This window comes from Elephantulus edwardii, unplaced genomic scaffold, assembly GCF_000299155.1.
Source record: "Elephantulus edwardii isolate Elephantulus edwardi_28Jun2011 unplaced genomic scaffold, EleEdw1.0 scaffold00091, whole genome shotgun sequence".
Taxonomy (NCBI): Eukaryota; Metazoa; Chordata; class Mammalia; order Macroscelidea; family Macroscelididae; genus Elephantulus; species Elephantulus edwardii.
The window spans coordinates 7,572,647-7,592,526 of NW_006399841.1; the positions used below are offsets into that span (position 1 = coordinate 7,572,647).

The 19,880-nt window shown below is 40.5% G+C and overlaps 1 protein-coding gene across 1 annotated transcript in view; it reads left to right on the forward strand.

Annotated features, from left to right (window-relative positions):
• GADL1 (glutamate decarboxylase-like 1) overlaps nucleotides 1–19,880 on the forward strand; it is a 230,511-nt gene that overhangs the window by 83,944 nt on the left and 126,687 nt on the right. The window contains exons 11-12 of the mRNA XM_006890667.1: nucleotides 1,124–1,188; nucleotides 2,231–2,312. Of these exons, the coding sequence (XP_006890729.1) occupies nucleotides 1,124–1,188; nucleotides 2,231–2,312 (147 nt within the window). The remainder of the gene's footprint in view (nucleotides 1–1,123; nucleotides 1,189–2,230; nucleotides 2,313–19,880) is intronic.

A 19,880-nucleotide genomic window follows, 5' to 3' on the forward strand; every position in this document is an offset into this window, starting at 1 on the left:
GATCTACCATCTCTGAACCTTGGTTTTGTAATATAATGGAGATAGTAATAATCACATTCTCTGTGGGCTATTGTGAGGCTTAAATAACCATTTAAGAATGGTCAGCCTATCTCTAACTAGTTCTCTTATATGCCTTTCATTGCAATTGCTTTTCATTGCCCCACGTGTTAAAACTTACAAGTCTTTTCAATGTTGAGGACTACACTGATTTTCATATTCATATTTCCCACATTGACTTCTCCTGTCCCTCCCTCCAAGACCTATCTACTGTGGGATATTATTTCATATTCTTCCTACTTCCAATCTCCCTTACTTATATAATTTTATCTTTTGCATGAATAACTTCCTTACATCTCAAGCTTCCTCTCGTCCACTGTTACATTTTTCCTTTACAGATAATTCTGAAAGCCATGTGACCGAAAAGATGTGATTATCCCTCCATTGTGATTGTGCTATTAGTTGACATCAAGGTGAATACAGAGTAGAAGGCTCCACTGAGTTTTCAGAGCTGTAATTTCTCAAAAGCGGGGCACCAGTTCTGTCTTTGGAATTATCTCTGGGTAGATTCGAACTACCAGACTTTCTAATAGCAGTTGAGGGCTTAGCCATTTGCACTACCCAAGGATCCATTGGTTTTTCCGCTAACAGGATGTATTTCCGTAGCCCATCCTTGTGGATTATGAATTCCAGTGTTCCTTCCACTCACCTTGCCAAGTATGTCCATCATTTCTTATATCAAATGTCAGCCCTTAGCTCGTGTTTTAGCATCTGTATTTTCCAGTTTTATGGAAGAATAGCAGGATTGTGAAGATATCTATTTTAGCTTCTACATTGTAGTAGGGCAGGGACTGTGATTTTAATCTCTTTGTGTCTGCATGCAGCTCAATTGGTTAATATCTCAATTTTGTTATGATACCATGTAAAGCTTGATAGTGATGCTCTCTGGTTCCCTGAGGAGAGCCAGTGAGCAAACTTTTCTGGAATACAAATTGGTTAACATGACATGAAGCTGCATGTCAAATAAGATAGACTGGGGCTGTCACTCAGGATTTCCTATGACAACCAGAGGGTAAACAAGTATCACTGAAATGATGTTGCTTTGGTTGTGCGAATATCTCCACAGGCTTCCTGGGGTGGCTCGGCTTTGATGTCCAGGAAGCACCGCCGGCTGCTGCATGGTATCCACAGGTAAATGGAGCTTCCAGTTTGCAGCTGCTGTTAGTGCCGTGAGGGGATCTCTTTGGACTTTGCCCATTCACATTTCATTTGGGAAAACAGACAAGAACAAAACCAATTGTTTTTCTTGTTGTTGTTATGTGCCGTTGAGTCACTTGGGACTCATAGCGACCCTATGTACAAGAGCCCTTAATGCTGTTCTATCCTGTGCCAACCTCACTGTCTCTGACACGCTTATTCCCACCACCCCAATCACAGAATCGATCCATCTCATCAAGGGCCTTCCTCTCCTGCGCCACCTCTCCACTTTCCCAAACATGATGTCCCCCTCCAAGGACCAGTCCCTCCTTGCAACATGCCCAAAGTAAATCAGACGAGGCTTCAGAATCCTTGACTCCAGGGAACATTCTGTCTTCACCCTCTCCAGGACAAACCTGTTTGTTCTCCTAGCAGTCCATGGTATATTCAACACGCTTCTCCAGCACCACAGCTCAAAGGCATCAATTCTCTTTCTATCAACCCTAGTCATTGTCCAACTCTCTGAAACATAGCACATAATTGCAAAGACTATAGCCTGGATCAGGCACACCTTAGTCTCCAGCCTGACGTCATTGCACTTCAGTACTCTTGAGAGGTCCCTCACAGCTGGCTTTGCCAGTGCAATTTGTCTCTTGATTTCCTGGATGCTGTTACCAAGAGTGTTGACTGTGGAGCCAAGTAAACTAAAACTGTTAACTATCTCAATCTCTTCACCATCCATACTGATACTGCTAATTGGCCCAATGGTGAGAATCTTTGTTTTCTTGATGTTGAGCTTCAATCTGTATTGAAGGCTGCAGTCCTTGACCTTCTGCAGCAAGTGCCTCAGTTTCAAGGGGGAAAAAAATCATCCCAGAACTCCAAAACTCACCACTGCCTCCAAAGGAATTTTATAAAAGAGAAATGTGGGCTGGAGAACTAAATATGGATGTTGCTAATGATAGTACTCATTTGGCCAATAGAAACTAATTGCCTTTCCTTTCTCCCCTGTGTTTTTCTTTGTTGGACATAACAGGGCTGACTCTGTGGCCTGGAACCCACACAAGATGCTGATGGCTGGAATCCAGTGTTGTGCTCTCCTTGTGAAGGACAATTCGGTAAGATTTTTTTCCTCTGTGGCCTTTCGGCAGCAGCGGCTTTGAATTGCTGTATACAGTGTTCCGGTTCACTCCTGCAGCCGTAACTTGGGCCAGAAAAAGGTGGAGGTCTTTAGAACTGAGATGGAGATCTTTGGAACTGTAGATAGCACTGAAACAAAAGATCAACAGGCCTAAAAAAAGACCATGTTTTCTAGCTCCAGCGATTTTGTCGATGTGATTGAGGTATTATGTAATCTCGTTAATTACAGGAAAACGGTCTTTCTCGCCCTCATTTGGATTCTCTTTTAAAACTCAGCTTCACATGTTGCCAAGAGTGTTTTTCTCTTTGATTAAGTTTAGGATGTAAGTTGTCCTGAAACTTCTGTTCACTGAGAAAGTGGAACAGATGTGTGTCGTTCATTAAATTGCATGTTCAATGTGCTTATCTAGGTCTTCATGGCCCATGTGTAAGGGAAGAGGTTGGTTCAGGACTGAGCATCAAAAGCTCATTTATGACAGGTTGGCCTCTCGGGTGAATAGGTCCTCAGCTGCTCCGAGAACTGTAGAAAGAGTTGGAAGCTAGTCTTGGTCACTGTAGGTCAAGTGGGGGAAAGTTGCTGAGGCAGGCCAGAGATAAAAACCTGTGTTTTCCGTTGGTTAAATAAGGATCCTCGTGGGAAGAGCCCCAGGCTGGGAAGTGCCACTTCTTTCTTAGAAATACCTCCTCAAGATCTGTGTGCAGCATGTGGGCGATCTGCCTTAGCCATCTGTTTACATTTTTTTCTTAGGGGACTCCCTTTGCCAAAGCTAAAGTCAATTTTTTATTTTTTAAGGAATTTTATTTCAAGTGGAAACCATATTTAAAACTTAAAATTGAGACACGCTTTTGTAAATTTTTATTTCTCTTGGATTTTGAGAATGTTTTATTTAGCTCATTGGCTGGATTAGTCGGGATCTTTGGAAATGAAGCATTTTATTGTTGTAGAATGCACAGAATAAAACATCTAAGTCACTTTATGTGTATAATTCAGTGATGTTAATTATATTCATCATAATAGGAAACCATCAAGGTTATTGCAGGCTTTTGATTTTGGGAATTGGATGGTTGACTTTTAGTGGAAGAATACTTACGCTTCACTGTCTTTTGGTTTACATAATAGCTATATATCAATGTGTTTTCACTCAGCCAAACAGAATATCCAGCAGAGATTAGGATTAAGTTCTGCACCTAGAGCTACAGATAAACTCAGTAATCTGACTGTTCCTTAATGTCCATGAGGTTGACTTTTGCAAGAGTTCAATGCCACTGGATTTATTTCCTTCCCCAAAATCCCAGTACTGTCAAATTGAATCTGAACCATAGCGATCCCCCTTTCCTGTTGGTTTTGTGATGCTGGTTTTGTATGATTTATTCATCTTAATGGGGAGAGATCGTCACTCTTTCTCCATCAGAGCCACTCGTGGGTTAGAACTGTCAACCTTTTGGTTAGTAGAATGAGCAGGACTCCCTCTGTTTATTTCTTACAAGTATATGATATTACTAAATCTTGCTTTTGATGGTGTCTAAAATTTAATTCATTACAATGCATATTGACACAACTGAACCAGGACAACTTGCCTTTGGGTTGTGCCTGATCCGAATCTTTTGTCTCCCGTACGGTGCTGCTCTCAGAGCATGTGTGCTGCTGCAGTGTGTGCCTGGAATTTCTCAACTGTGCACTGACTGCATGTTATAACTGAAAGATGGTTTAAGATCATGGAATCATTTGTGAGCCAAAGAACACAGTCATTTTGCCTCTTGCTACATGGCAAAGCTGGGAGTAAATCCCAATATTCCTTTGGTGCAGTTAGAACAGAAATGTGCTGAACATCCTTGATGCAGGAGTTTTGCTTTCTCTGTAATCAGCCCGGCTGAATGACATACTTATCTGTTGCTGCAAAGCTCTCAGGAGTGGGAAATTTAGACCAAACATTTTATGACTACCCTTTAAAATGACTTCCTAGCTTATATATATATATTCTTGTTGAATGATGTTTGAGTGATTTAGCCAAGAATTGATTCACATTTATGTACTTGAGGCAATTTTAAATTTTATGGATCACATAATTCTGTAACAGGGGTTAAAATTTTATTTTTTTTAATAAAAGAATTCATTCCAGCATCTGAATGACAGCAATGGTCCTCACAGCTACTCACTGGCTAGAATTAGGAGGCTAGGAGCATTGTGTTTGCTGTGCAAAGAACTTGTGGTTGTGGCTGTTAGGTGCCTTTGAGTCGAGTACAACCCAGAGTTGCCCTCTGAGCAACAGATCGGAACCCTGTCCCATCTTGTGCCATATTCACCTTCCTGACACTGCAGCAGTCACTGTGTCAAGCCATTTGATCAAGGGTCTTTCTCTCCTTTGCTGACCCTCTACTTTTCCAAACATCATGCCCCTCTCCAAGGAATGGCCCCTCCAAGAAACATGCCGGAAATATATAAGACAAAGCAAAGAACTAAGTGCTTAAAAAAATTGTGTTAAAATCGAATGTGTGTTTTCAGTGTAACCTGATGGAGAGCTGCCGGGAGATGTGACGATCAGTGTAAGAACCACGCTGGCTGATCTTGGGGACAAGCATTCTGCTCTCCATGGGCTTATAGCAGTGAAAATGATACCGTTGAGGTGTGGCGCTAGAGAGGAGTGCTTACCATCGCATGGACTATGCAGCTTTTATTCTGGACCGTTGTCATGCAAATAATACCTAATCATATATTCCACTTCAGCAGTTCTCTCCCTTGTCTATTTCAATGCAGGGTACATTATTTATTTATCCCCTCTTTTCTTAGTTTTCCCCCAACCCCGATGTCAGTCCTGTTGTATAACAGTGACCCTATGCAGTATTTGTCCTTTTGTGATGGATATATTTCACTCAGTATAATGTCCTCCATGCTCACATATCCCATGCCAAATACCCCCAAATAAATACGCCTTGGAGAAAGTACAGCCAGAGTGTTCTTTGGAGGCAAAGATGGCAAAGCTCCATTTTTCATACTTTGGACAAGCAGTTAGGTGAGGCGATTCCTTGGAAAGGGACATCATACTTAGAAAGATGTTTATTGTTGTGATGTTCACAATAGCAAAGAGCTGGAAACAACCCAAGTGCCCATCAGCAAATGAATGGCTAGAGAAGCTGTGGTATATTCACACAATGGAATACTACGCTGCATTGAAAAACAAGGAACTCATGAAATATACAAAATGGGTAACCCTGGAGGACATTAAGCTGAGTGAAATATCTCAGTCACAAAAGGACAAATACTGCATGGTGCCACTGTTATAAAAAAGACTGACATCAGGGTTGGGGGTAAACTAAGAAAAGATGAGATAAATAATGCAGCCTGCATTGAAACAGACAAGGGAGAGAACTGCTTAAGCAGAATGTATGATTAGGCATTATTTGCATGACAATGGGCCAGAATAAAAGGTGCATAGTAAAGTGGATGGTGGGGGGATTGTAAAACAATCAAAGAATTTTTTTTAAGAGAAAAGTGAATTGAGGGGGAGGGGTGGACACGGAGGAAAATGTGCAACAATGAATGAAAGGAAGTCCAAGCTTTCTATAAATGTTCATTAAAATCTCAATTAAAAAAAAGATGGAATGCCGGTGGAAAAGGGGAAGACCCCCAGTGGGATGGATTGGCATGGTGACTTAATGAACTCGAGTGCATCAGAGATGATGAGGCTGGCACAGGATGGGGAGGGGCAGGCTGGCTGTTCATAAGGTCATTACAAGTCGTACTTGATTTGATGGCATCTAACAACAACAAGAAGAAGCAATGAAAAATGCAGACATATTTCCCAAGGTCAAAGAGGTTATCATCTCACACAGGAGCCACTGAGCAAATTTTTTTTATTTAATTCTTTCATTATTCTTTTTTATAAGTGCTCCAAAGGGTGTGTTAGATATTGTTGATTGTCAGGTGAACAGCTAATCCAATCTTGTCTTCTGCTGTTTTCCCCCCAGTAGTCACCCAATCCGCCTGCGTTGAAGCTGTGAGTCACTCACTATTTGACATAGATCTAGCCTATGTGGAGGAGAGGATGTGATGAAGGCTGCTGGGAAAGATTGTGTTTTCTGACAGAGGAGAGCGACCTGAAGCTGCTCCTTTCCTTACTTTGAGTGATGTTCAGACTCAGGGCATTGGGCTCTGACGGTCACCTTCCTTACTATAAGCCGGTGACCCTGACTTTAAAACATGAACACACGTATAATCAATTGCATAACAAGAAGAAAAATCATGATGTTGGATATTGGTTTTCAAAGGTTGCACTAACCCTAGAAATACCTCCCTCCAGACTTTACTGTGATGTAAACGAATTAAATGTCTTAATTCAAGTCACTGATGACTCAATTTAAAGGCTTTAGAATCTTTCTCTGTGAGTAAGGATGACAGAAGAATTGATGCATCTGAGTTGTGGTGTTGGAGAAGAGTGCTGAATATCCCATGGACTGCAAAAAGAATAGATATGTCTTGGAGAAGCTGCAGCCAGAGTGCTGTTTAGAGACAAAGACCCTAAAGCTTCATCAAATTTTGAGCATTTTTCGAGGAAAAGATCTTTCTTAGAGAGGAACATCATGCTTGGAAAGGTGGAGGGAGAGTGAAAGAGACAAAGACCTTCAAACAGATGGATTGACACAGTGACTTTAGCAATGAACTTCAGTGTCCCAGAGATTGTGAGTATGGACTAGGATAGGACAGTTCAGATCTGTTGTTTATAGTTCAGATCTATAAGACATGTTGTTGTTGTTGTTGTTGTTGTTGTTGTTGTTATGTGCCATCGAGTTGTTTGTGACTCATAGCGATCCTATGTACAAGAGCCCTAAACCCTGCTCTATCCTGTGCCAACCTCACCGTCTCAAACACACTCATTCCCACCACTCCAGTCACAGAATCGATCCATGTCATTGAGGGTCTTCCTCTCCTGTGCCGTCCCTCCACTCTCCCAAACGTGATGTCCCTCTCCAAGGACTGGTCCCTCCTTGCAACATGCCCAAAGTATGTCAGACAAAGCCTCAGAATCCTTGACTCCAAGGAGCACTCCGGCTTCACCCTCTCCAGGACGAACCCGTTTGTTCTCCTTAGTAGTTGATTCAATAACACTTAACAACAACAGTCAGTTACTTACATCCATACATATCTCTGTTGGTTTTTTTTTTCCCGTTACAGAGAATGATATAATGCTCTAAGAACATATAGCAGGCAGATTTGAGATAGTCCATGTAGAAACAACAGCATTAAAAGTAGCTAAGAAAAGAAGGTTCTTCTTTTAACTTGGGAAGCTGAAAAAAAATTTATTGTGTCTAAAGAATAAAAAATTATGCAAAGTCTGGTGGGAAATGAGACTAAACGTTGAGACAGTGAGTATATCATTCAGGGGTTTAGAGACTATATAAGGATTTCAGGCTTGATCCTAAAAACAATGGAAGAGTTTTAAAGCCAGAGAATAATCTGAAGATATTTTTATTTAAAACAATGAAGTGGAGTGGGGCAAGGATAGATGCGAGAATAAGAAACACCCCGTGGTCTTGCTATGTCCAAACAAGAAGGGACAGCAGGACAGATGGACAAAAGTGGTGACATTCAATCTATATTGGAATATTTAGTATACAGCACTGAATTACTTATCATAGATGAGAGATGTGGAAGAAAACAGTGTCTCAGTTAATGATTTCTGATTCAGCACTTGAGTGAATGAATGGATCTCTGAAGGAGGTGCTTCAGAATGAAATATTGATTTTAGAATTAGACATGTTCAGCTGGAGATGCCTATGGGACATTCCCATGAGGACGGTATGTAGGCAGATTATAAATGGATCTAGAGTTTTTTTGTTTTTTTAAAAAGGCCAGAGGTGGAAACTTACATTCGGAAATGGTTGACAGGTAGATGCTAGTTGGAACCACAGGAGTGAAATAGATTGCCCTGGTCTAAGGTTTTGTAGTGAAGATAGAAGAAGGTCTAAAACTTAGACTAGACCTTTTTTGCTTTAAAATTGGATGACAGTGGGAGGATCCCCATGAAGTTTGGGTCAGAATGGCAAAGGAGCTAGTAGGAAGCTTGTTGATTGTCGTCGAGTCAAGCACAACTCATAGTGAACTGATGAAAGAAAGGCCTGAAGCCTTTATATAACTATCATCAGTTCTCCAGGTTCATAGAGTTTCCAGAGGCATGTGGTTTAGGAAGTAGATGCCACTCCTGCTTCCAAATCTGTCTAAAGCTGGGAGCTCCACCAAACACTGTCCACCATAATGGGCAGCTGTTATGGCAGTTGATCCTTAATGGCACAAGGTTCAGCTTGCACAGCAAACCCAGATTACCTCAGTACAACAAATTGAAAGAAGAGTGCTTCACAATTTAGAAAATGTTCCTCCAAAATGAAATAACACTATGTCCTCGGGACCAATCGACATTTAAATACAAGGGCCCTTCATCCATCTATCTATCTATCTATCTATCTATCTATCTATCTATCTATCTATCTATCGTTGTGTATTGTCGAGTCAGAACTGACCCATAGCTGACCCTTCTGTAGGTTTTCAGAGGCAATTAATCACGCAGGAGGAGATTGCCCATCCTTCTCCGGCAGAGCAGCTGGTGGCCTCAAACCACGTTCATTTGGGATTGCAGCACAGCTTCTTGCCACTAGGTCACCAGAGCACACAGTCTGTCAGTCAGTCAGTCAGTGTCTCTGTCTCTCTATCTCTCTCTCAGAGACAGAGATAGAGATAGATACAAAAGATCAACAAAAGACCTGAAGCCTTTCTATAACTATCATCATTTCTCCAAGTTCATAGAACTTCCAGAGGTTTAGGAAGTGGATGCCACTCCTGCTTCCAAACCTGACTCAATCTGGGAGCTCCACCAAACACTGCCCATGATGAGTAGCCAATTATGGTGTTTGACACGCCTATGGCACAGCGTTCATCATCACAGCAACTCCAAGTTACTTCAGTAGAGCAAACAGCCCATTGCTTTACCACTTAAAAGAATGTTCATCTCAAATAACTCCAAGTTACTTCAGTAGAGCAAACAACCCATTGCTTTACCACTTAAAAGAATGTTCATCTCAAATAACATCTAGCCCGAGGGGCACAGGCCCGAGGGCCCTACCACATTTTTAAATTCTGATATTCCCAAATGCTTGTGAGCTATGAGCCAGAAATACCCAATCCATCTGGTAAGTTCAATCCACTAACATCCACTTGGGGATGAAAATAAAGCCAAAAGAACCTGGAACATTCCATACGTGACCCTTAGTAAGACACGAGAAGCTTAGGAAAGAGTGATGTCAGTAAAACTGAGTTTTAGGAGAAGGTCAGTGACTCTCCTCTCAAATGTGATTGAAAGGACGATCTAGACATTCTTTGACCAGACTTCCCAATACCAGTTTGCATCTCCTCATTATTTCTTCTCAAATCCTATTGTGTACCCTTTAGTGTGGTCATCTCAATTCATAATTATCATTTCAATTGACTCAGTGACTGGAGTAACGGGGATAGGTGTGTCAGAGACAATAAGGTTCGCTCAGGATAGAGCAGGATTCAAAACTGTTGGACATAGGGTTGCGATGAGTCGCAAGTGATGTGATGGCACATAACACCAACAGCAACGATGTCTTACCCTTCTATTTTAATGTAACCAGGAACCCTGGTGGTGCAGTGGTTTTCTCAGGAGAAAGGTGAGGAGGTCTGCTCCCACAGAAATTGGAACCATTTGGGAAAACCAATGAGTTAGTTTTATTTACCCTGGAGGATTCCAGTGAGTCCTAAGAATTTAATTAAAAAAGGAAAAATTTTAAAATTCAGTGAAAAAAAACTTAATGACAATTAAATGAATGAAAAATCCTCAAAAATGCTTCTTTGTGTTAGAAGTAAATAGAACCTCCTGATCCTTTTGTCACTCCTAAAGTGTTGTGTTTTTTTTTTAGAAGCGCAAAGATAGAATGGTTGAAATTGTAGTTGAGGAGCTTTATTGATGGATTTATCTGGCTATAATTGATGAATTGTGGTTTTTAACGTGAACTTACCTCTTCAGCTAATATAAGGGAATAGCACTACTTAAAAGAAAGCAAATTACTTAGCAAATACGAATACATTTCTGTTCAAGGAAAGACTAATTCCTCAATTTGTGCCCTCCCTCTCCAAGCCCTGATATGCAGAATGCTGACATGCAGAATACTGTCTCCATGACTGATTGGCTGTGATGTCTGCATCTTTAATTTCCTGTGCTGGTAACAGGAGGGCCACCTCAGACACAGAGCAGAGTTCAGAGCAGAGCTGCTACTCTCTGAGTTGTGCTACCACTAACCATCTTTGCATCACAGGGATTAAAAAAAAAAAAGCAGAGATTTAAAAATAAATAAATCTGTGATAATAAACGGCTTGACTTTAGTTGTAAATGCCAGATCTACATGGCTGTGTTTGAATCAAACACAGTTTTGGTGCTTTGATCTAAAATAAAAGGTAATGCATTCTAAGAACCAGTTGCAAAGATGTTGAATACTCTCAACATTGGCTTTTTGATTTTGGTGTTTAGCAGAAGGACTTCTTGATTTAAAAACCTAACAGATACATAAAATAAGATAGTAAATCAAATGACTTTTTGAGTATAGATTACTGCTCCACCACCATCTACAATTATTGTCAAATATTAGCTCATAGAGCCTCCTCCTCTTTTAAAGTAGAAGCAACAAAGAAGTCAAGGATTTTTTTCTCTCTTACTCTCTCAAAACTATGTTGACACAAAGTCTTTTTTGTTGTATCCTTCCATCTTTATTTCAGAAATAATTACTTGTTCAACACAAATGAATCAGAAAATTCATATAAACGGAAAAAGTAGGGGAACTGGGTATATGACATAATGCCTGCAAACAGAATTTTCTGTATCTTTTAGTAGGTCTTGTCTTGTCATGTGCTGTCTAATAAGAACCAACTCAGGGCTGACCCTCCAGAGGGTTATTTGAGGTTATAAATTGTGTGAGACGAGATTTCCTATCTTGCTCCTGAGGGGTAGCTAGTGGATTCAAACCACTTGCCTTTGGGTTGGCAGTGCAGCTGTTTATCCCCTCAGTCACCAGAGCTCTTCCAGAACATTTATGTTTGTAAAATGTACATAAACACACACATGCATAATCCACAATAACTACATGTCATTTTGTTTTTAACAAACTTTTTTCTTGTTAACGAAGTTAAGAACACTGGATGTCAACAAATATTTGTCTCCTACCTAATTTTAGTAGGTTCATATACTCATTATTTTCATACTTTAACTTGGACAATAATACTTTAAGGGAACCCTCTGCCACAGAGTAGTTTCTGGCTCAGAGCAGCGTCCTTGGGATTCTGAGGCTGTAAATCACAAAGAGAAGAAACTTTCCATCTTTCTTCTCTGGAGCCTTTGAGGGATTCGAGTGCTGGGTAGGTACAGACTCTGTGTTAGCAGACAGCTGCATGGACGACCCCACCGAGCTCCCTGCCAATGTGGTAGGCAAGGCATTCACACACCCGCTCTTATCAATCACCTCCATTGCCTCCTCTTCCTCATTGCTGTCAAGTCAGAACCATCTCAGAGCTGTCCTTCCAGGGGGCTAAAGAGACTGTAAATCACAAAGGAGACTGCCCAGCTTTCTCCTGTGCAGAAACAGGTGGATTTGAACAGCTGGCCTTTGCGTTGACAGTGCAACTCCTTGCCTACTACTAGGTAGCCAGCTCTCACTACCCTTCTAGAAAGACACATGGGATATTTTCTATGTGACTGGATCAGTTGGCATTTTATGTCTCCTTCTCAGACTAGGAGGATTGACAAGTGATTTTGGACTACCAACATTTCAAAGAGAAATCCTTGAGTGGTGCAACCATTTCACATACACATCTGCTGACCAAAGATGAGAGTTTCAAATCCATCCAGAGGCACTGCCTTGGGATAGAGGGAAAGCCTAGTGTTCTATTTCAAAAAAATCAGGAATTGAAATCCCTGTGGTGCGTAGCTTTACTCTGAGAGTCATGGGGCCACCATGGCTGAGTCAGAATGAACTAGGTGACAACTGGCCAGGTTTTAGGTGTGTGGTCTCTGGAAAGACTTTATCTCTTTCTTTCCCTTTCATCTTCATTGTAGAGATAATTTAGAGTGAAGGTTTCATTTTTTCCCCCTTAGAAGAAGAGATAGTAGGAAGAAGAGGAGTAAGGGATTCATTTTCTTTTGATAGTATAATATGGAACAGGCACTGAACTGCAAAGGAGAGAGGGATGGACACTGAGAGTCATTAGGCTCTTCTGCTCTAATAGTGTGTAATAAAATGTGTCGAGCTGTTAACCAAAAGGTTTGCAGAGTTCAGATCTACCAACTACTCCAGGGAGAAAGAGCAACAGTGTCCTTTCATAAAACTTTACAGCCTCCAAAACCCAACAGAGGGTTGCTACAAAGCAGACACAATGAATATCATTGAGGTTTTCTCATATTTATGCCCAGCATGTTAGTTAAGAGGCTAAAGTATATGAAGAAGAATGTGGCATCTGGCTTAGAGGAAGACTCATCATAACCCAAGTTATGCAAATGGCACAAACTTGCTTGCAGAAAGTGAAGATAGCTTGGAGCATTTATTGAAAAAGACCGGGCTAGAGTGTTCAATAGGAATTACATCTCAACAGCAAGGAAACAACAATCTTTACCACTGAGCCTGTAGACAGCATCAGGATGTTTCTTCTTGTTGTTGTTATTGTTGTTGTTATTATGTGCCATCAAGTAACCTGCGACTCATAGCAATCCTATGTACAACAGCCCTAAACCCTGATCTATCCCTTGCTAATCTTATTGTCTCTGACACACTATCCCTATTACCCCAGCCACTGACTATCCATCTCATCGAGGGTCCCTCCACCCTCCCAAGCATGGCGTCCCTTTCCAAGGACTGATCCCACCTTGCAGCGTATCCAGAGTGTGTCAGATGAAGCTTCAGAATCTTTGCCTCCAAGGATCACCCTGGCTTCACCCTCTCCAGTACGAACTTGTTTGTTCTCCTAGCAGTCCATGGTATATTCAAAACTCTTCTCCAGCACCACAGCTCAAAGGCATCAACTCTCCTATCACCCCTAGTCATTGTCCAGATCTCTGATGCATAGCAAGCAATTGCAAAGACCATGGCCTCTATCAAGCACAGCTTAGTCTCCAGACTGACATTGTTGCTCTTCAGTACTTTGGAGAGGTCTCTGACAACAGACTTTTCCAATACATTAGGATAAACTGGGAAAAGATTGAAGTTGTCAACAATTTGAGTACACTGGAATCCACAATCAGCATCCAGGCTAGCAGATGTGTTGCATTGAGAAAAAGCTTTTTTAAAAATTGAGATGTCAATGAAAGTTTATAGCTAACTTGGATTTCCATTCATTCATTGTTGCACATTTTCCTCCCTGCCCCCTGCCCCTCCCCAAGTTTGTTTTTCTCTTTGGAAAGAAAAAAAATTATTTCATTGTTGTACAATTCCCCACCCCCACCTGAGTCCACATTACTATGCAGTTCTTATTCTGGGCTATTATCATACAAATAACACCTAATCACACGTATTAATACTTTTAAGTATTTCTTAAAAGTAATACTTAAATACTTTTAAGTATTTCTTTCCTTCGTCTGTTTCCATGCAGTGTAATCTGCTTTTGAAGACTTCTTTAAAATACTAGAGAGTAAGGATGTCTCTTTAAAGACTAAGGTATGCCTGGTCCTAGCCATGGTATTTTTAATTTCTTTGTATGTGTGTGAAATTTGAGCAATAGCTAAAGAAGACCAAAGAAGCATTGCTCTTGATAATTCTGAATTGTAGTGAGGGTGAAGAGTATTGAACATCCACGGACTGCCCAAAGAACAAACCTATCTGTCTTGGAGGAAGGACAACCAGAATGCACTTAGAGGCAGGAATGGTGAAACATCGTCTAAGATGCTTTGGGCATGTTGTTGGGAGGTGCTAGTCCTGGGAAGAAACATCATATTGGGGAAAGGGGAGGGTCAGTGAAAAAGAGGAAGACCCCAAATGGTGGCTGGGCACAGTGACTGCACCCCTGAGCGTGAGGATAGCAGAAATTGTGAAGATGACTCAGGACAGGGTTGGAATTCAGTCTGTATCTTCATAGAGTTCTTAGGAGACATCACCTTCTCAGATAACAACAATCAGGATAAGGCAAGGTTTTGCTGGAATATCACACTTTAAACGTGAATTACCTCTCAGCTCCGTTGTCATTTCTATTCTGAATGAGAGTTGACACTGCGGATGACGACTTTATGTGCCATTTAAAATCTTTACAGAAAAAGAAAGGTGGGGAGGGGTGTAGAAAGAAATTGCTTATTTAAAGAAAGTGCCAAAAAAAAAAAAAGAAAAAAGAAAGAAAGTGCATTCTTTTTATTAGGAGAATGTATTCCCCCCCCCCTTGTTTTTCCTCATGGAGTTCCTTTAGAAGTACTCCAAAATGTTTTGAAAATACTGAACAATCTGCTGATCAAATAAATTGTTTTCTCTTACGGCGCAGAGCAGTCACACTTCCCCTCCACACATCCATTATAAATTTCTTTGGAATGAAAGTCTCCTACTTAATGAAGCAGAAAAAGGAGAAAGTAGGTGTTTAGAACTGATTAAGGAAGAGAAACATCTGACGTGTGGGAGAGGCATCAATGTCTCATGCTGGGCTCCACGACGAGTGTTCTCTAGATCCTGAATGTTCTTGCCGGGGCTGAGAAAATTCTCCCAGCCCCGTGAACAAGGGGTAGGGCTGCATAAAACTGGCAAAACTCATCAAATTCATGATCAGTAAATAGTTCCCCCCTTTTTAATCCTTCTATTTTTTGATGTAATCAATAAAATGTTATTTTCTTTTTGTGAAGCTTTTGTAAAGTGTATATATGTGACATAAAATTACATATATGATATAAAATTATATGTGTGATACAAAATTATATATATATGTGTGTGTGTGTGTGTGTGTGTGTGTGTGTGTATCCTTGGAAGCAGGAGTGGCATCCACTTCCTAAGCAACATACCTCTGGAAACGCTATGAACTTTGATAAATGTCAATAGTTATAGAAAGACTTCAGGCCTTGTTATTCATAGGGTCGCTATGAGTTGTCTACAACTCGACAGCACCTAACAATAGCACAGTTCCATTGTAAGTACTATGTGGCAGGTCTGTTCTAGCTTATAAAGTACTATGACCTTTATCATCACATCTGGATCTCTTTCAAGTCTCAACAAGTGTTTCTTCTTTTGATTAAATAGAAATTTTCTTTTAAATGAGTGACTATGAAATTGGTTTTGGGTTTTTGGGGGTTTGTTTGTCTTACCCAATGGTCCCATTTATCTATGTCTTACTCACATCCTCGCTAATGCCGGCGTTATATAAAAAAAAAAAAAAGGAGAAAAGAAAAGTCTTCACTCGAGGAGGCAATGTGAGCATTTGGCCTTTTAGGTATGTGCCTCAGAAACCCGTGATAAATCAGTGACTCATGCTTTCCTTTTCCAGAAACCAGATTGTCTTTCCCCTGGGAAGTTATTTTCATTTCAGTGTCTAATGACCATGCTCTTCACTGGACAGGAGACAAGCGGAAGAGAGACTTGCTTTTCTAAGGTTACCTGGGTGCCCACTTGTACCGCCTAATGAGCAGAATGACATTCACAATCTGCTAGCTCTCTGGTAGTGGCTTTCTGTAATGTTGGATGCAGCATTCTGGCCAACAATTTCCCAATTTCATCCTTGAGTTCTCTCAGAACTCTTGGGTGCCTGCCACCTGGTCCCACTGATTGAACTCCATTTATTTCATCAGTTTGGCTTAGATGAGTTGGGATGGTGCCCACTATAGGGTTTAAGATCTTCTGCCTGTCTATTTCTAGAGGAGCCGGAGGGTGTAGGAATCTCTCTGACGCCCATCCAGGTAAAGAATTTATTCCTCATGAGAGCTTTGCCATTTCACTATGGGGCTTCTAACCGCCACGTCTCTGCCAGTCATCACGGAAGACTTTAGATTTGCTAAGAAATGACATGAAAGAAAAAAAAAAATACATTAAATTCTACCTCATGTTGCTTTGTCATCTTTGATTTAACCAATACCAGTTGAAAAATATCCCAGAAAGAGGATTCCATTTACAGATTGTGTTTTTTTCTATTCTGTCTTATAATATAAGTGTTTAGGGTTCTGTGACACTGAAAGATTGTGTAAGCTAAGATCTCAGAACAGAGAGAAGCATAAAAGCAAGGGTAGAAAATGCAACCTGGAATGAAGCTAATGGGGAAATGTCGGCCAGAATTAGCATGCTACACTTGTCTCAGTAGACAGGCCAAAATTTGGGTTTTGTATCTTTTTAAAAATTGCGAGCATCTGCCTCTGCCACCTCCCTTTATTTTACGAACTCACTGCAGAAAGCCTCTCTCTTCTGTTTCTTTTATCTGGCCTGACACTGGAGACCTGTTTGACTTCTCAGAGTAAATCATTGCATTTGTTTTCCTTTTCACAATTCTAGTTGTCATATTTCTTGCTTTCCAGGGGAGATATTTGAAAACCTAGCTGATACTTCTAATTAGGCTTTCTAGCTTTGTTGTTGCAAGGCCAAAAAATTGCCAGGGAGTCCATTTTTTTAATCTGAGTTTTTCTTTCCATGGCAAGTCAATCGTCAATACAAGTCCAGGTGAATAAAACAAGTGTTCTAATTTTGTAAACGATTCAGAAATGGGAACTATATAGATTTTTCTGAAAGAGACTTTTAGTAATTATATTTAAATGAATTGGTCCAGAAATCCTTACGAGCTTATTAAGAAATTAATCGTCACCTAGGTAGAAAACAAACAAAAGAATTGAAATATCGTGTAATAGTGTCATTTATGCAGCAGTCCTAAGCCTTGTAGAAGAGAAATCAGTGAAAAAAAGAGATGGTGCCTTAGTCTCAGTGCCTGCCCCGTGATGTGAAAGTACACAGAGCTCACACATGTCACCACACAGCAACACGGCCAGCATGAAATTGGTGGGAACATCACGATATCAGGACTTTTGGGTTTTGCAAAACGAACTCAATTCCTTTTCTAGTAATTCACTTGAAAGCTAGAGAGGTTAATTTGCACGTTGTTTTATAGGGTTTGAACTTGTGAAAGAATTTTTTTTTTAATTTTTCTGCTAGTTTATTTACAAAATTCAAATACAAATCTGAACAAACTCTTTCAATTTCCCTAACGCCCTCACCCATCAAATTGTACAACCTCCCTTCCCCCTGCACATCCACATCCTTCTACTTCCAGCCTCTCCCACCCCTCCTGGATCCTTATACTCATTCTGTAATTACATTTTATACAATATTTATCCTTATGGGACTGAATTAGTTCACTCGGCATAATGCTCTCCAGAACCTCCCAAGTTATATTTTTAAATGTGCATAAAAGTCTGCAAGATGATTTAGTCTTATAGCTGAATAATGCCTATTCCAATTTAGACTAAGAACATGTTCTTGTTGTTAGGTGCCATTGAATTGACTGTGACACATAGTGACCCTATGATGGACAGATAAACTCTTGTCCTATCCTGCACCATCCTCAAGGTCTCTAACATGCGTGAACACATTGTTGCAGTCGCTTTGTCATTCTATCTGGTTGAGGGTCTTCCTTCCACTTTTCCAGTCTGATGTCTTTTTCCAAGGACTAGACCCTCCTTCCAACATGCTCCAAATATGTGTGACAAGTTTCACCGTCCATACCTCAAAGGAGGGCTCTCACCACTGCACTTTCTCCAAGACGGATCTGTCTTCTCTTTGGCAGCCCACGGAATAGTCAGGACCCTTTGCCAACATCACAGTTCAAACGTACTGATTCCTCTTTGGTGATCCTTATTCATGGGCCGATTTTTTCAAATAGATAGGAAGCAATTGAGAAAGGAAGTAAGCAATGAAAAAGCTGAATCTATGTCATCATTAGATTCTGATCCACAGAGACCTTATTGGTCAAAGTAGAATTTTAACAAGAAGCCGCATGCAATCCCTAAGGCATGTGATACAAAGCCACCAATCGTTCTTTGGGAGAAGGATGGTCAGTCTCCTCCCATGTGGCTTACTGCCTCTGGGCACCTACTGGAGGGTCAGCTATGGGTCGGATCCAGCTGGATGGCAACCAGTAACAACAGTGCTGAGCCTTATTTGTTGGCCTGTTTGATCAAAAGCCAAGCAGTTTGAGTGTCACAGCCTCTCCTCAGGACAAAGGTGAAACAGTCTACTGCAATACTTACCGTCTCACAAGGCTGACGGAGCATCAGAATCGACCTGACAGCAGTTTAGTTTTAAGAAATCTTTTTTGGAAGCAAAATCGTTTTGTTAGCAGCAGAAAGCTTTGTCCACTGACCCTTCCTAATTTCCTAATCTTAAAATCTACTCCTTTCACTTTTATAATACTGCTTTTATGTATCTGTCTTAGATTGTTCTCTGCATTTTGCATTCCTAAATCAGATGTTGTTCTTTTTGTTGATTGCCTTCAAGTCGACCCTATGAACAAAAGGCCTGAAGCCCCTCTACAACTATCAACATTTATCAAAGTTCATAGAGTTTCTGGAGGTGTGTTATTTAGAAAGTGGATTCCACTCCTGCTTATTTTTCCCCCTTGTTAAAGTTTAAGTAAACAGAAGCTTGGGCATGTTTGTGTAGTTTTGCACATAACTTTTTTGGTTTTATGGTGGCTAAGCTTGTCTCATAGACTATAAGATTCAGTCATACGTGGCACAAGGTGCTTATTATTAATTTTCGCTGTTTTATCGTGTTCTATGTGAATCCAGAGACTTCTTTCTGGTAGTACAGTCCATAGGCGGTTGCACTGGTAACCTTAAGGCAGTGCGGATCTCTGTTGGTTCTCATACACCAGCACTTTGCTGGAGAAAAATGAGTCATTTCTTCCTTGCCATTGAGAGTTGTGGAAAGCCAATGGGGGCTCCGCTGTGAGTCAGTTCCAGCTGGGTGGTTATGAGAGAGATAGGAACACATCTCAATGCATCATCCATTCTGCTGCCGACAGACTTTTATATTATTCCACTTTAGGATGTTACAAAAATTTTTATGAACATTTTTGGGCACATTATCTTTGCTGTTCTATCCTCCAGCTTTCCTCTGGGATAATTTTCCCTCTTTTTGAAGACTAGATGTAAGAATTTTCAATGGGTCAGATGGTAGCATATCCATTTGGGCTTTGCTTGTTTGAAAATGTCTTTATTTGACTTCATTCTTGAAGGATATTTTCACTGTGCATAAAATTCTTTTAGCAATTTTCTCTCAGATTTGAAGATGTATTTTCACTTTCTTTGACATTTTGATATTGCTATTGAAAAGTTAGCTGTCTATCTGCTGTTCCACGGATAGTAATGTGCCTGTGTTTTCTATGAATGCTTCCAAGAATTTTATTATTTATTTGTCTTATATTTAACTCTAATGTTCAAACGTGAATTATTAGAGTTTAAATTGCTTTGGCTTCTTGAATCTGTAATGTATTTCATCATTTTGGAAAATGATATAGTTAGAATATATCCTCTATCTTCTCTCCCCTT